This window comes from Coffea arabica, chromosome 11e (assembly GCF_036785885.1).
Source record: "Coffea arabica cultivar ET-39 chromosome 11e, Coffea Arabica ET-39 HiFi, whole genome shotgun sequence".
NCBI lineage: Eukaryota > Viridiplantae > Streptophyta > Magnoliopsida > Gentianales > Rubiaceae > Coffea > Coffea arabica.
The window spans coordinates 61,315,662-61,332,832 of NC_092331.1; the positions used below are offsets into that span (position 1 = coordinate 61,315,662).

At 37.3% G+C, this 17,171-nt stretch overlaps 2 protein-coding genes across 2 annotated transcripts; one reads left to right on the forward strand and one right to left on the reverse strand.

Moving 5' to 3' along the window:
- Positions 1 to 3,110: 3,110 nt before the first annotated feature.
- On the forward strand, positions 3,111 to 8,340 carry LOC113719013 (T-complex protein 1 subunit epsilon). The gene is made up of 9 exons (XM_027243988.2): positions 3,111 to 3,465; positions 4,396 to 4,714; positions 5,284 to 5,632; positions 6,045 to 6,177; positions 6,279 to 6,331; positions 7,095 to 7,197; positions 7,386 to 7,552; positions 7,625 to 7,738; positions 7,840 to 8,340. Exons 1-9 carry the CDS (start codon positions 3,267 to 3,269, stop codon positions 8,008 to 8,010), a joined length of 1,608 nt encoding a protein of 535 aa, XP_027099789.1. The 5' UTR covers positions 3,111 to 3,266; the 3' UTR covers positions 8,011 to 8,340.
- Positions 8,341 to 10,690: 2,350 nt separating this feature from the next.
- On the reverse strand, positions 10,691 to 12,955 carry LOC113719330 (probable pectate lyase 5). Its single transcript, XM_027244541.2, has 4 exons — positions 12,654 to 12,955; positions 11,719 to 12,456; positions 11,474 to 11,612; positions 10,691 to 11,211 (listed from the first exon to the last, which is right to left on the reverse strand). The coding sequence occupies exons 1-4, from the start codon at positions 12,755 to 12,757 to the stop codon at positions 10,990 to 10,992; spliced, it is 1,203 nt and encodes a 400-aa protein (XP_027100342.1). The 5' UTR covers positions 12,758 to 12,955; the 3' UTR covers positions 10,691 to 10,989.
- Positions 12,956 to 17,171: the final 4,216 nt, after the last annotated feature.

Here is a 17,171-nt window from a genome sequence, read left to right on the forward strand (position 1 = left end):
AGGTAAGTGTTTGGATTGCATGTTTCTAGATTTTTTGTAGAAAAATTACTGTAGTGATTTGATATATGTGAAGTAAAAAGGTGATTAATTAGAAAATGTGTTCACGGGAAACGTAGAGAAAATTGCTGTCCAAACAAGGCCTAATAATTAGCTAGGAAAACCTCCATTTTACTTGAGGTTTCTTTTTAATTGCCGTTCAAAATTCCTCTTTTCCCTCAGATTGCCCCCCCTAAGAAATCTACAATACAAAATTGTAACATAACGAAGTATGTGGGATTGGACAACATGGTCAAGCATTTGGGAATCGCTGGCTATGATATTTTTCACAATTAATTTTTTTTTTTTAAAAAAAAGTAAAGGAAATTTACTATTGCATCTTCATATATTAATATTATGCTTGATCATTGATGTGATGTTTGGCTTACCATTCATTCAAAAACACTAGCTCAGGGTCTTGGATCCATCACTCGCGAATAATTGGCATGGTCTAGTTTGATTACGGGCTAGGCGCTCTGTGTCCTCCTTTTAAGTATGATTATCGGCCAGGAGCTTGGTAAGGTGAAACGAGGTTTCAGCACCAATAGTACATCAATTTTACTGCAATCTCTACCTAAAAATTTTCATCATACATTGGTTTCTACAAAATTGGTGGACCGCAACAACTTAATGATAACTCATGGTTCCATAATAAAACCATTGCTGAAAATGTGCAGGGCCTTTCAGGGGCACCGTCAAATTCAAGGACTCGGGAAAACTTAGCCCCGAAATCCGCGTTACTGGAGACATCCATTCCCCCATTTCCCCATCCTGGCTGACATTATAAGTACCCCTCCATTCACCACAATCTGCTTCATTGCAGTGCTTCTCTGTTGCATCAAGAGAAATTGCTGCATACTTTAAAGAGTAAGAGAGAAAAAAAAAAAGAAAAAAGAAAAAAAACTACGAGAAGCTTTGTGCAACAATGGCTCGTCAAATTGTTGTCCTTGCTCTTATCTTCTTTGCCATTGTTGGCATGGCTTCTGCAACCGCCCAAGCTCCAGCTGCTAGTTCCGAGTCAGAAGCAGGTATGGGCCCGGCGCCCGATAACCACGACATTGGCCTCGTTGGTGGTTCTAGTGCTGACTACGGCGCTGCACCTATTGGTGGACCTGTGACACCAGGAACTTTCTCCCCTGGCAGCCCTGCTGAAGCACCAAATGGCAGCGGTGCAACCATTCTTGAAGCATCTGCCGTTGCCGGTCTCGTCGTCTCCGCCATCGCGGGTTCATTTTTCTTCTAAATCCTAGTCCACTCAGATGTGTGACAATTACTTGTATTACTCGTCCTTGTGATCATTGAGCCTGTATTTTCTGTAAAATTGAAGTACATTGAGGCACGCCAGAAAATGCAGAACAATTATTGGACGACAGAGTTTTACTGTTTTTCTGGTGTTTAAGGCTCCCTTTTGTTTGTTTCTTCTTTCTTTCCTTTTTCCCCCGGGTCCTCCTTCAATACTCGAAGATTTTCTACTTCCCAATTTTTGTGTATTAACCAACAATACTAGAAGAGTTAATAAAGAGCGTCTGTTTACCACAATTGTGAACCTGCCGCAATGCCACCATTGCTACTTTTGTTGTTGAGACATCCGGAAAATAATAATATTCAAATGAAATTTTATGAATGGTGGTGAGAGCGTAGAAAAATCAAGAACACAAATACTCTTTTCCCAGTGGATGATTTGATCACATTTCAGCGCTGGAGGGGGCAACGAACGAACTCCTATTTCATATCACTTGCGGCTTTTGCCCTTTTCGGGGTATAAACCATGGTGCGGGGGTTCGTAAGTAAGGGCCAATGTCTCTTTAAAAATCACACTATTCAGGTGAAGGCGTGACCCGAAGCACAGACAATAACCCACGCCTCTTCTTAAGACTTACAATGTGTTTGAAAATGTGTTTGAAAGACGTGATATTTCCAATACAATGGTCCAGCTATCTCCGCTTATCGTCTGATTTCCAAAGGACTGTGTACATCATTAATTGAAGCAGAAGAAAAAGCTTATAGAAAATTTTTGCAAATGACTTTTTTTTTCAGAAGTTGGATTAGCGTAGAAATAAAAATAAAATAAAAAGGTTGTGAAAGTTATGAGAAAATTCTGACATTCAAAAAAGTGTCGGCCCTGTAAGAATTAACCCGGACACCCCCTGTGTCTCGACAAAAAAAAAAAAAAAAAAAGTGTCCACACTCTTAATAGGACACCTCATAACTTAAATAAGTGGACAACCACCTTTTAAGCCTCGTTTGAAGTTGCGGTGGTTTATTATAAAAAAAAAAAAAACACTTCTAACATCATAAGTATTTTTAACAAGAGTGTTTTTAAATTATCAAAAGTTGGGCTATTTAAATTAGAAAAAATTAATTCCTAAACACCCTACAAGTACTTTTAATACTTAAAAACGCTGCCCTTTTTTTTTTGTGTGTAAACACACCGTAGCCCCCAAACAGGACCTTACTCTTAAGAACATCAAAGGAATGCGTTATATATAAATATAATTTGGGAACACGAAGAATTAAGTGAATAACCCTTTCCATAAGCATTTTTCATGTCAATTTATATGATACACTCCATATCCAAATTGAGTTCAACTTAGTAAAAGTTGATGCAAAATTGACTCATGAATCAATCAAATTAACACGAACAAATGTCAGTCTTTGTTATTATCTTCATAAGTTTGAATTGGATTTGATCACACAATAAAATAAATAAAAATTCATCTATGCAGTTTGATTAGTAAGTCAAACACTATACAAGAACCTTTTTTTTTTTTTTTTTAGTGTAACACTATACAAGAATTTGATAGCAGTTTGATTAGATAAAAATCATCTGTGCTTATTAGATTCAATGGAGCTTAAATAATGCTTAAACATAATTGTAAAATAATTATTAAAGTCAAATTAAAATCAGAATAAAAAAAGAGTCAAATTAAACCTGAACCCAACAAAAAGTTCGGTTCGATTCGGTTTGTTCTACGGTCATACCTTGATGTTAACCCGACCACCGGTTCGGTCCAAAGCGAAGGAAGAAAGAAAAGAAGCGGGAGCATAATATAAGGGAGGGTTTTAGCACAAATGGAAACGAGTTGCCGAGTTAGGGCAAAGCCAAACTTCTGAAAGCTTCCGGAGTGGGACTGCAAGCAGTACTCAATACTCATAGAACACTCATTTTCACTTGTATTCTCTCTCTTTTTCGGAATCTCTGGTGGTCTTTCAGATCGGATCCCCGATAAATGGCGTTGGCGTTCGATGAGTTTGGTCGGCCGTTCATTATAATTAAAGAGCAAGAGTCGAAGACTCGATTGCGAGGCCTTGATGCTCAGAAAGCTAACATTGCTGCCGGAAAGGCCGTCGCTCGTATTCTCCGCACCTCACTTGGCCCTAAAGGCATGGATAAGATGCTTCAGAGCCCCGACGGCGACATCACTATCAGTAATCTACTAATCTCTTCTTACTCTTCCCTTCCTCTACGTTATCAAATTGTAGAATTATGTTGGTTTTGTGAGGTTTATTAGTGAGTTGTGACTGTTAAAGTATCTGTGTGATAAAGCTCGGGTTTTTGGAGCTTCATTGCTGGATTTAAAAATTTTTTATTTAATTTTAATTAGTAATTGTAATTAGTAGATTTCTAGGTAAAGTCTGATAAAAGGTTGCTACTTGGACTTGTGTAGTGGTATTTGAGAGTGGAACGCACCTAATTTAGGTGAAAGTGGATGATGGTCTTTACTGAACGTTACAAAAAATAAATAAATCCTTGATTAGATTGGCAAATTGACAAGTGTAGGAAAATTTGCTGGAGATGTAAGATGATTAAAATTTGGATGACGAGCTTGCAGTTTTTTTTATAATTCCATCCCTACATTGTGCTGGTAGTTGATTTACTGCACTAAATAGGTGCTTGTTCTTTCCTTTTTTGTCCCCCCCTCTCTGTTATCTCATTTGTTGTGACTATGTAATCAAGTTTGGAAGTGTCTGTGATCCAGAAGAGTTTGATTAACATTTGAATCGCGGTGTTTGAACTTTTGGTGTTTAGCTGTTTGAAAGAAGATGTCATTAGGTTATCTGGAATTGAATATACTTGTTTTATGTTTGAAATTTAGGACTGATGGAGAATGCATGCTGCCTGTGGTGTCTGTGTCGACTTTTTCTTGTACCCTTTTTAGAATTGATATGCCACCTTTCCGGTTGTCATACTTGGATGCATGCCACATTTTTCATAGAGCATATGCTGTTCTCGGTGATGTGGATTAAAAAAAATAAGGAATGAACAAAAATTAAATGGAAGAAAAGGAAGAGTTGTCATCTATCTTAACTTTCTTTTCTGTTCTGAGGTTTTCTAATACTTGACACCATGATTTGCAGCAAATGATGGTGCAACAATCTTGGAGCAGATGGATGTCGACAATCAAATTGCAAAGCTGATGGTTGAATTATCTCGTAGTCAAGATTATGAAATTGGTGATGGAACAACTGGTGTTGTTGTCATGGCTGGTGCTCTCCTTGAACAAGCTGAGCGGTTACTTGAACGCGGTATTCATCCTATCCGGATAGCAGAAGGATATGAAATGGCTTCAAGGATAGCTTATGAACATTTGGAACGTATAGCACAGAAGTTTGAGTTCGATGCCACAAACACAGAGCCTTTGATTCAGACTTGTATGACTACTTTATCTTCCAAGATGTAAGTACCAGGTTACTTCAATCTTTGATGTATTTTTGCATGTCTTCAAATGGTTGTTCTGTATGGTAATTGGCATTATAGGATATTTGTAATGATTAGTTTTAATCCAATGAGAAAAGTAAGATAGGCTGTGTATCGTTATATTGCTCTGGTATGTCATTTTGTTAAAGGACTGACGTACTTCCTGCTGTTGTGGATGATAGTCAGTTTCCTGCATGGAAGTTAAGCTTTCTGGTGATTGGTTAAGATGACCTTGCTACACATTTTTGTCTGTTTGGCATCATAGGTAGATGTTGCTGTTATAAGTTACAGATACCAAACTTGGTTATATATTGCTGGATATCTTTATAATTTTGGATAAGAAATCATCGAAGTTCTCTCCTCTCTCTCTCTCTCTGTGTCTCTGTTAACAAATGAACTTGAGTAGAGAGAATGAAAGTGGTCAGATGCACAGTTCTTAATTGAAAAGTATGACCTGTTTGCTTGCTTTTAAGTCATTTTTAAAGTTCCATAAACCTCTTAAGTTGTTTCATCTTCTGAATTTTAGTGCCTTTAAAATTTTACTGCAGTGTGAATAGATGCAAACGCAGTTTGGCTGAGATTGCTGTCAAAGCAGTTCTGGCAGTTGCAGATCTAGAGAGGAGGGATGTGAACCTGGATCTGATCAAGGTAGAAGGAAAAGTAGGTGGAAAGCTGGAGGATACTGAGCTAATATATGGAATCATTGTTGACAAAGACATGAGTCACCCGCAGATGCCCAAGGAGATACAAGATGCAAAAATTGCTATTTTGACTTGCCCCTTTGAGCCACCTAAGCCAAAGACCAAGCATAAGGTTGATATTGACACTGTGGAAAAATTCCAAACATTGCGTCAACAAGAGCAGAAGTACTTTGACGACATGGTACAGAAGTGCAAGGTAAGATTGCATGAAGGGCTACAAGTGTGGAGAGGAATCATAGAAGTAACCTAGTCTGGCCCCTGTTTTAGTCCAAAATGCAAATTGGGAAAAAGAGATGGATACTTAATGTGTGTATCCAGTTTTGCTTTACTTTTATGAGCAAAAAGAGGAATGGAAACACCTAAGTTTTTCTTATGACTTTATGGTTCCCTTTCCTCCTCATATATTGAGAGATATTTTTGTACTAGTGAGGAATGCTGCAAACTTCTTCCCCTCCCGGTTGGTTTTAGAATTTCTAAACAATTGATACATGTAATTGAATTATAGAAATCATTATTCTAATTTCTAGAAGGCTCAGTTTTTTGGATGTTGAGTAGCGTCATAAATTTTTTTTTTTTTTAAACTAATCTCAACATAACCTGAGTTTCAGGATGTTGGTGCTACCTTGGTAATCTGTCAATGGGGTTTTGATGATGAAGCAAATCACTTGTTAATGCACAGAAACCTGCCTGCTGTACGTTGGGTTGGTGGTGTTGAGTTAGAGCTGATAGCGATTGCCACAGGTTTTTGTTTTAGTTGCCTCTCAGAGTATTACTTTTTTGCCTGCTGTTTCTGCATGGTCATGTTAAATCTATATGTTTATCTTGCTCTATTGGTTGCTTAGGTGGAAGAATTGTGCCAAGGTTTCAAGAGTTGACACCAGAAAAGCTAGGCAGAGTATTTCCCATTTCCTTCTAGTTGCTCTTCGTATATTATACAGATAAATGTTTCCATCCCTGCAATTATATTTGCAAATGATATTTCTTGTGGTCAGATTATGTAGGTTAGGGCACTACTTCTTTGACTGCTATAAGCAGTGATTCTGTTCGTGAGTCTGCCATAACATCATCAATATTTCTGCAAATGACAACTTTGTCATTATTAACAACAAAGAACTGGAGAGCCCTAATAAGATTTTTAAAGCTTGTATGTATTCAAATTTAGTCCTATTATTAATTGAGCAAACAAGTGTCTTGGACACTTTTAACCATACTGGGGCAGATTTTCCATTATTTTTAGGTAATTTCCGCGTAGATCTCAATAATGATGAGAATGTTGGTTAATTATGTTATATTTTAAAAGTCATTTGACTTTAGATGTGCATTGTTACCGAGTCTCTAATATCCTCCCCTTCTCTTCTTTAAGTTTTATTTTTATCTCTGCTGCAATTCAAATAAAGTTCATTGCTCGAATTTATTATAGGTTAAACTTAGAATCAAGCTATATTAAAGGTAATTAAAAACTTAGTTCTCCTTATGTTGAAATTGTGTGTACATAAAGTTCGTGAGATGGCAAGTTTGGTGCACCTCATGAGAAATAAGACATTGAGCTTATCTTTATTGCCCGGAGACATTGTTATGATCAAACTTTTATCGTTTATTTAGGGTTTTTGATTTCTTCTGCAAATGTGTTTGATTCAATGCTTGCTTTGCATATCCAGGCGGGTTTGGTTCGTGAAAAAGCATTTGGTACCACGAAAGATCGCATGATTTACATTGAGCATTGTGCAAATTCAAGAGCTGTTACAATTTTCATTCGTGGTGGTAGGTTGCTCCCTCCCTCCAGACTCCCGCTCTTGCTTATTTTATTGCAGCATGGTTCACATAAACAAATTAAATGTCAGTGTATGCTAAATAGAGTTCACAATTTTTAACTAAGTTTTCTGTTGAAAGTGCAAATCATCACAACCAAATTAACATGCATTTTTTGCTTTATTATTATATTGCTTTAGGTAACAAGATGATGATAGAGGAGACAAAGCGTAGCATCCATGATGCTTTATGTGTAGCTAGAAATCTTATCCGCAACAACTCTATAGTATATGGTGGTGGTGCTGCTGAGATTTCTTGCTCAATTGCTGTGGAGGCAGCTGCTGATAAGTATCCTGGAGTTGAGCAGGTAAGGTGCTTTTTGTGTTGTTTTGACTATTTAAGTGGCCAATATGATACTAAGGTTTTTCTACTTCTGCAGTATGCCATTCGGGCATTTGCTGATGCTCTGGATTCTGTCCCCATGGCACTTGCTGAGAACAGTGGGCTCCAACCCATCGAGACTCTATCTGCTGTAAAATCGCAGCAAATTAAGGTAAGCTGGAGTTGAGTTACACATAATTTCTTGCTCGAGTTTGGCTTCTTTGATTTAGTTCGAGTGAAATGATTTTGTTTTGTTGCCATATTTGTATGCAGGAGAATAACCCCTGGTGTGGGATAGACTGCAATGATGTTGGTACAAATGACATGCGTGAGCAAAATGTATTTGAAACTTTAATCGGGAAGCAGCAGCAGATGTTGCTTGCAACTCAAGTTGTTAAGATGATCCTTAAGATTGATGATGTCATCTCTCCATCTGATTATTGATTTTGAGTTACAAGAGACTGTTTGTTTGTCTGCAAGAGTGCTGACAACTTCAACGAGTGATCTCCTTTGGTTGGATGAATAGCATTTATGTTTTGACATATTTGCTTTATAATTGTTAGACTTTATGTGATTTATGGATTTGTAATCCTTCGGAAGGTGCATGATTCTCTTCATGATCGTTAGACTAGTATTGACACCAATACTTAGCTGAGAATATCCAAGACGGTTTTTGTTTGTAAACTAAAATGGTGCCTATTGTTTTCTGTGACTGGTTACATGATGCCCCTTGTAATCTGAAGTTGCAGAACCTATGCATCTTGCACTTAGATCCTTGGAATGTCTCCTCAAAAAAAAGAAAAAAAAAAACTTGGAATGTATGTGGGACTAGCGGGTCTGTAGTGCCAAAAAATAGCTAGCATGTTTGTGTAGACAACCCAGGGATTTCACCCTATATTGATCTTCTTGGCCATTGTCTGCTGCTTCATTCTATCTCAGGAAAGTCAATAGAAACGATGATTAGTCTTCCATATGGTGACATAATGGCACTAAAAGAGTTTATCATCTGATGTGGTAAGTTGTAATCGTTGGCTATCTCAAATTTCGTAGAGTTTAGGCAATCAAGGCCAGTTTGAACAGCGAATCAATTTAAGCTGCCACATTGAGTGTTTGATTTTTACGAGGCACAGCTTCAGACAACCGTAGTTGCACCTTGAAAAATTCTGTGGCTTGACAAAAAATAGCAGAGAATATACTGCTCTTGAGTTGCGGGGAACTTCGGGCAGGGAATGCAGCAGGTCCCAATAACGACTTTAAGGTAACGGGAAATGTTGTGTCATCCTCGAGACAACCCTTAGAAAGGGAGTTAGGATTAGTGTCTCGTAGGACTGAAATTTAGTGCTTTAGTACAACGTTGGGCAAAAACAAAAAATGTAAGATTCAAATCCTGTGGTGTATATCATGTTTTAACGCTGTGCATGAGAATAAAAAAAATGTACTAATATATTTGCATTGTATTGAAAATGATTTACATTCTGAACCAATGAATTTATATTCTGTTGAATTTAGCAAAACCGTTACTAGAGGGTTGCGCACTCGCACGGTAACCGTCCATGCCCGAGGTTTCAAAAAAGAAGAAAAAGAGGAGGGTTCTTGGTTCTGACAACCAAGGGATAGGTTGAAGTGTTATTGTAACTCTGCTTTCTGCAAACAACATCTGGGCATTCATATCGATGCAGCTTTTTTCATTTCAAAGGATAGGTTGAATTTATTGTTGTTGTCAATTCTGGCAACTGAACATGGTTAATCGATTTGTCGGCCTCAAGAGCAACCTATCCATTGAGTATTGAGTAGGCCTCCCATGTTTGGGAAGCTATCCTGAAGTATTAGATTAATATGTTTTATGTACTAACACTAAATTTTTTTTTACACGAACAATCTTGGATGTATGTCACATGTGCCTAATTTTAATTTTAAATTTAAATTTATGCTATATGGCATGATCTAAAACTATTTGTGTAAAAAAATCTTCCCAATGACAGTGTATGAAAAAAGTTATCCTAAAGTATTTAGGCCTAATTTGTGTACAAGTAACACTTTAGATTAAAACTTGGGTTAATTAAAAAAAACTCCTCTTAAGATATATCTATTAATGCACATTGCCTTTTAATGTTAATTTTTTCTCACTTTATCCCCTAAACCATTAGTTGGTTCTAATGTTGTGTAATGGTAGTGTCAAAAATATATTTATACCCTTAATAGTTAAATGCAACAATTTACCTAGCTTATTTTACACTTTATTCCCTAACATTATTTTTTCCCAATTTGTCTGTTTGTCATTGAAATAGTTAGTCAACTCAATAGTTTATAATGCTCAGGAGAAATAATGTCTAAAAAATAATATCCTTAGCATAGTAATGAAAAAATAATATATGTATATATATGGTCCTAATTAAATTTCATCCCCTAATTATAATTTTTTTAGATTGGGAGAAATATCTTGCTAATTTCACCAATAATGGCAAAAAATAACAGAAAATATTCTTGAAAAATTAATATGTAAAATTAATATTAAAAGTCTAAAAATGCTCGAATATTTTCAATTTCTCTTTGTGAACGTGCGTATGGTTGCACTTTTCCTTTAATAGCTAGATATTTTTTTTATATGGGAATATACATTTTTTTGTTGATAATACTTAAAAAAGAGAGAAATATGATTGATTTGGGTTTCACAGTTTTTGGGTCGATTTTTTTAATATAGCATGATTAGATGCTATTAAAAATTGTTTGGATTACTAAATTTTTCTAAAAAAAGATCTTTTTCTCACATCATAATTATATTTCTCAATGATCTTTTTAATTTTTTCTACCATTTTTTATTTCATAAACATCAAATCACAAAAAGTATTTTTTTAAAAAAAAATTCAAATAATCTTTAATCCAAACAAACCCAATCTATAGACTTTTAATATATTTTTATAGTTTATTTTTCACTAATAATATTTGTTTTTTCCCCGTATCATGTAACACGAGTGCGATAAAGTGCAAAATTGGTTGAACCTTGAGGATAGTTAAAAACTTTTGTAGGTTTGTAGAGCTTACATGAACACAAGATGTCAGTCATACTCTGAAATTCGATTTAGTCTACAAACGATTGACATTTGAAGGAGAAAAAGAAGAATGATTAGACCAAGTAAACCTATCAACTTTTAAAATATTCGTATTATGGGGACTAGTGACATGATACAATTGGCTTCACTGAATTATATACGCTACTCATCAGCCCCTCGAATTCTTTATCTGGGAGCGGAGCCGAGGCTGTGAGACCAAATGATGAAAAAGGTGATAATTATTACCATTAGTTTACATCCACCAAAATCACAAGTAAAAGACACTTGGCGTCCACTTATTGTCGCCTGATATATGATTAGAAGTAATTGCAGCAACGATCCTTGAGTTTTGGAAATTGGAAATGTCGTTGGATCAGCAGCGTGAGCCTTTCCTGCAGATTAATGAGCCAGCTCCAGAAGTGAGGGAGGCAACCAGGGAAGATGGTCTGGCGCCCAAGCTGTATGCCTTCGAGTAGCTAGAAGAGGCTCCCGCCCCGGACGTAGTGAAGAAGGCACCGTTCAGCATCAAGTCCCCTTCAGACCTCCAGTTCCAGCTCTTCCATTCACTCTCTGGTGCAACCTCGTGTTTCGTAACCTTTACCAATTCAGGCAACAATAGAACAATTAACATCCACTCAGGCTATAATTGGTTGTTGCAAACGTAAAAAGAATTTAATGCTACTTTTAATGCTTTAAATGTCAATCCCACTTCTTAAAGAGGTGTTTTGATTAATGTGGTCAATCCCACTTTTAATGCTACTTTTATGATGTGATCCAAAAGCGAGAAACAAATGAAGAACAGGGGGAAAAATAAATTCTAAAAAGAGTAAGAGTTAAGGATAGCAATGGATTATCACCTCTTTGTTGAAAATATCATTTGGTGCAAGAAATCGGTTGCCTTGGCTATTGATGGTGGGAGCAGCACTGCCACCAATTGCATACATTTCCCAATGGGTGTAGTCATTGTTCACCACATGGAAGTATCCGTGTCTACATCTGCAACAAAATATTGAGTTAGAGCACATCAAAGATCATCCTCGGAAGGATGACCCCTTCAAATTCAATTGATTATTGAGGTTCTGCATCTGGCTACTGTTTTTACCTAGGCATCCTCTGTACTAACCCTTCACCAAAATGGTTGAAAGCTATAGTGACTTGCATATTCTTGTCCTGTAAGTATGTGTCACTATGGCCTAAAAGCATAACCTTGTTGTGATGCGTCAGGTAGTTGTTAGAAATGGTGATGGCTGTAGATCCATGGATTGCATCAATCAGACCATCACGGCAGTTGGACAAAGAGCAATGATCCACCCAAACATGGCTTCCACCAAAGATGGAAACTCCATCGCCATCTGAGAGCGTTCTCCATCCGAAATGTTCAGGCGAGTCTCTCACATACGCATTTCCACCTTGCTTGCAATCATGGATGTTTAGGCCATGAACGATGATATTAGTTACATATTGTATAGTAATGCATGGCCCTCCTGCAATGTGGACGTTAGCACCTCTACCATCAATCGTCTTGAATGAGTTCATTATCAGCTCTTCCTTGAGCTGGATCACCATATCACGAGCAAATATAATCCATAAAGGTTCATCTTGTATGACACCATATCTAAGAGTTCCAGGCTTAGGATTCACAGGATGATCTCCATTGTCCGTAACCACGTAGATTTCACCATCTCTTCCACCAACAGCATGCTTACCAAATCCAATAGCGCAATCAGCTAAGCTTTGGCGGTTCTTCTCCCAATTGGGGTCGCACCTCCAGCAATCATCAATAGGGTTGCCAGTGCCACAAGAAAGGAAGGCCAGATTTCTTCTCGATGCATTTATTTTCCTGCAAAAATTATTCATCCAAGAAGTAATGACATGACTGGTACTTCTGCTTTGTGAGTTGTGATCAATTATGGATGCTACAATATGCAATTAGTACTTATACTTCATAGTGAAGGAACAAAGTAGTGAGCACGAAACGTTGGAATGATATTACCACAATTCAAGGATGAAGAACTGCTAAGTATGAAATGTACATACTCGTTTACTTCTTGCACTACTGATTCGGGGTCTGGCACTGGTGAAGACAATGTGTTAGTTGAGGCCAATAACAGAAGCAGGAAAAACAGAATGGAATGTGGCATTGCAGCTGTCTGCTCTTCGACCTGGCTGGAAATGTGAGGTCCGGGTAGAGGAGAGACAACGGAAAGGTAGAAAATGGTACGTGTGAAGCTGAAAAAGGTTCAGGTTTATATACAGTATGAGGGTTGGACATAAAATTGATTGAAGAAAACAATGAGGGCCTACATGCTCCAGTTCTTCTAATTCTGTACCTTCACAATGTGGTTCTGTTACCAAGTCCTTTACACTTATTAATAGAGCCAGTACTAGTATTAGTAGTATAAATTTCCCCCCACTCACACAAATTTAAAGTTAAGGTCCATGCATGTGACTTGATATTGCTCTCAACGTAAGAGCTAGGCCCCCTCAAGCTTTTTTGCTTATCAGTCTCACATGGAGTATATTAAAGTTTCTCACATTTAGTCGTGGGGTTTGCTGAGGAAGACTAGTACTACTGAGCAGTGAGTACTGACCAGAAAAGAAAGGCAAGCACATTTGATGCACTTTTTTGTTCTCTCAGTTTCTCCTGTTTTATAGTCAGGATAGTGCTATATGCTTTAAATATTTCAGTTGTACTCGGGCCTTGCGTGGCCATCGAAGTAGTTTAATTCTCTGCTTTTGTTCTCAATATAAACAGTGACAAGGCCGTGAGGCGCCAAGGGGTCATCATTCAATCATCATTTGTCGCTATACTATACTCATGCATGCATAATGGCATCGCAAGCAAATTCTACCGACAGTTTTAAAATTATGCGTCCATCATAGTAACTGTCGGTGGTGTGGTTGATCAAATTAGAACATCCAAATTCAACAATAATTGGAGTCCAGTCCTTCTCTGTTTCCACTTTCCACTAAATATCCATTGATGCTTAAGCTAGAGATTTCCTATTGGAAACTCCATTACATTCATTTTTACGATTTCATGAAACTCGGGATCCCTTTTTTTTTTTTTTTTTTTTGGGCCAACTCGGAATTTTACAGCAATATTTTTGTCATCAAAATGAGGTCTTGCACAAGAGGAACATTTGATTAGGACAAAAAAGTGCAGACTTTAGAAGATGCTGACACTTTTTGAATCTGATGATAAACTTCCAGCCTAATTCTGGCTCTGATTTTTTCCTCTGAAGTAGAAACAGAAACATTTTGATCATGGCTCTCAGAAAATGGATTAACTTTTCTTCATGGCCAGTTTCTTTGAGACCTATGGATCTGCTGTGATCTCATGGATCACATATTTTATTCGGTAGGATGATAAGCACGGGTGTGTGATTGTGTCCTCCAGACTAGAGTAATACCAAGACAAGATATCGAGTTACCCTGCAGGGATGTTCATGTTCTTCGAAATCCAATAAATTAATCTTCTGCTCATTCCCTTGAAAAAAAAAAAAAAGGCTTCCCCCCAGGATATTCAGGCTCGATTGAGTTAGATTGCCCACCCCTTTGTGCGGGTAAAGAAAGAAATCCAGCTTTTAATACTCCAACAATAAACCATGGAGCCCGCCGGAATTTCAAGAAAGCAGATTTCCGTTGTCCATCCTGAATAATGGTGGTGGCGACAATTGAAAGTCATTGGCTTCTTAGAGCTTCCACATGTCAGGTAGTTAATTGTACCCCACGTGGGGACACCGTAGAGTCCGTACCATCCATCTCTTTCGGGAATGAAGGTGGACATTGTTTTCTGGGGAAGGGCACGCACGTTCTTCCATGTGAGTTTTGTTCGCCTCCCTCTCCTTCTAAGTTCTAATCTTGTTTCTATCCCACGTAGGACGTTAGGGAGCTTAGGCCCCTCGGTTGAACATGGCTTTTCTCATTTTGTCAAATCCCAACTTGGATCAGTGTGGATACTCCTAGTTTCTCCTCTAATTTGGTGGGATCAGGATTCAGGAGGAGTTTGAACTGTTGCTTCATCTAGTCTTAAGTTTATTCGCCACCTTGACTGTGAATCTCTGTTAAGGTTGCACTTGATATTATCTCCAATTAACGTTTGCTTTTGACGTGTTTAGATTCCGAAAGCATTCTCCAATTAACGTTTGCAAACATACTAAGCAAGCTTGAGCGTGGACTAGACTCTTTTCCTGTAGTCTTACTTTAATGGAAAATGATTAGGCCACAGCCTCGGCATTTACTATATATGGAAGGAAATCAACATGTTCAATTTCAACACAGAGAGAATTCATGCATATATATATATATATATATATGTTCGTGGATATACTCCAGCCACATATACCATCCTTTATAGCCATTGAAATACAGAGAGAGAATTCATGCATGTTTACATGGTAATGCTGCTGCTCAATGATTTAGTGCAACTACAAGCACAGCTTGCTCATCCTCATCTGCGAAACTGAGTGGACACACTCATCTTCTTGATTATCATTATTATAGCAGCACATTTTCTTGCTCCTGACAAATCCCAGCATATGTATGAGATTAATATTACGCTCTACTGTGCCTGATAAGTATCACCAGTCCCATTTTAGCGAGGACAATTAGTTTAGATTGACATGCGATAATTTATCGGGAAATCAAACAATATTGTTAAATACTGTTTTGGAGGCGTTAAAAGTACTTGGTAATAGTCTTGTATGTCAATTGAGTTAGCAGCCAATCAATAAACCACGAATGTAATGGTCTTTGCCTGCTTCTTATACCATGCAACATGGTTCGTAATATTGGCCGAGTCGTAACTCGTAAGTGGAACGGAGGAGATCGGTACGATACGGATCCCCAAATCGCAGATATGGTAATATCTGCGACGACTTGTTTTGACTCGATTGATATTGGCTGATTCGAATCCATAATGCATAATATCGGTCGATATATCCGAATCAACTCGGAGTCGATTCAGATATTTTTTTAAATTGTGCCTTTTGATATTTTCTAATTTTAGTAATTTTTTCAAAATTTTTGGAAACTTTTATGTGCTATAATATGCATATCACCCGATATTCAATCGATATGCTGCGACGAATGTGGAACAACCGAGACCGCGATGTAACCGCGACCCGCGATGGTGAACCATGCATGCAAGTGCTTCCAGATATGTCGGACAAAGGAAAATGTGAGATGTCAAAACCATTGAACAAAGATGATGGATACAATATTGGTTATGTGCAAAATGTAAGTGGCACTGTGGAAGAACTCTTAGTTGCTTCCTCTAATCAGGGGCAAGTGTGTGAGTGTGACAGAATGCTCATACATATTATGCTGCAAACAATTGTTGCCGACAACTTTGAAGGTAGAAAGAAGGGTCTCAAAGCTAAATGTAAGATCTTACACCATTTTTTATTTATCCCTACTAGTCCATTATGCGTATTACTTGCACAGTTTGCCCAAGAGCTGACAGTGTAGTTGATTTTATGGTGTCCTGGTCAGTGGTGGATGAAAATTACTGTCACTAATTTAAGACTCAAAACAGTCGCAATTTTCAATACTTTCGACCACTAACTAGATCGACTAGATCGATTTATTTATGTACTCCTTGTTCAGAACGTTAAAATGCTGTTCGTTTTCTGCACTGATTAGCACTGTAGTCTTAGGTACATGATACCTTTATTACCAGGCTAACATGTTGGTCGCTAGGGTATTCTTCTTTTTTTTTTTTTTCTTCTTTTTGAATAAATTACCTTTTATCCTCCTGCAATTTAGAGTTTTACCACATAACTCTCCTATAATTTAAAAATCTATATATAACCCTTTCCAATTAACAAATTGACAAATTAATTCTTTCACTATTTCCTTTTCTTCCCTCCCAAATACAAAAAGGAAGAAAGGAAAATAGTAAATTGATGAATAAAAATAGAAAGTACTAAATCTTTAATGATTGCAAAATGCTAAATATTAGATCCCCTCATATTTCTTATTTATTTATTTTTTGTTTCCCTTTCTTCTTGTTTGTATTTGGAAAAAATTTAAGATTTATTAAGATTTAATACGTTAAAACACAATTTTAAAAAATTATCTCCTCTCTTCCTAGAGGAAAAAGAATAAGAGAAAGAAAGGAAAAAAGGAATTTTTTTTAAAAAAAGACTAATGGTTAAAGGGTGAATTTGTCAAAAACACTCATAAATTTTACGTTGACTTTTTAATAGTCACCGTTAGTTTGAATGAAATAACTGATAATGACATTCTAGTTTAATCCATATGTGGGTGACGATTAATTTTTTAAAATATAGAAACTTATGTGGTAAAGTACCGAATAGACGGAAGGAGATTAAACTAAGCAAACGGCCTGGATCTCTTTAGACGACCAAGTGTTACGATGATGTTACGTTTAGCCGTACATAAATATCAACAATCTGTACCTGTGATATGAAGGAGCATTTGACAAGTTCAGAATAGGGGCGGGGATTGGAACGGGGGACCCCTCCCCCATCCCCCGCCCCGATACCTACAAACTACCCCCGCCCCATCCCCCATCCCCCGCTCCCCCAG

Excerpts from the sequence above, each read along its gene's own strand:
- LOC113719013 (XM_027243988.2), top strand. The coding sequence starts at position 3,267 with ATGGCGTTGGCGTTCGATGAGTTTGGTCGGCCGTTCATTATAATTAAA. Across the intron at positions 3,466-4,395 it reads CGACGGCGACATCACTATCA|CAAATGATGGTGCAACAATC; the intron begins GTAATCTACTAA and ends CATGATTTGCAG. Across the intron at positions 6,332-7,094 it reads CACCAGAAAAGCTAGGCAGA|GCGGGTTTGGTTCGTGAAAA; the intron begins GTATTTCCCATT and ends TTGCATATCCAG.
- LOC113719330 (XM_027244541.2), bottom strand. The coding sequence starts at position 12,757 with ATGCCACATTCCATTCTGTTTTTCCTGCTTCTGTTATTGGCCTCAACT. Across the intron at positions 12,457-12,653 it reads GTAGTGCAAGAAGTAAACGA|GAAAATAAATGCATCGAGAA; the intron begins GTATGTACATTT and ends TAATTTTTGCAG. Across the intron at positions 11,613-11,718 it reads TTAGTACAGAGGATGCCTAG|ATGTAGACACGGATACTTCC; the intron begins GTAAAAACAGTA and ends ATTTTGTTGCAG.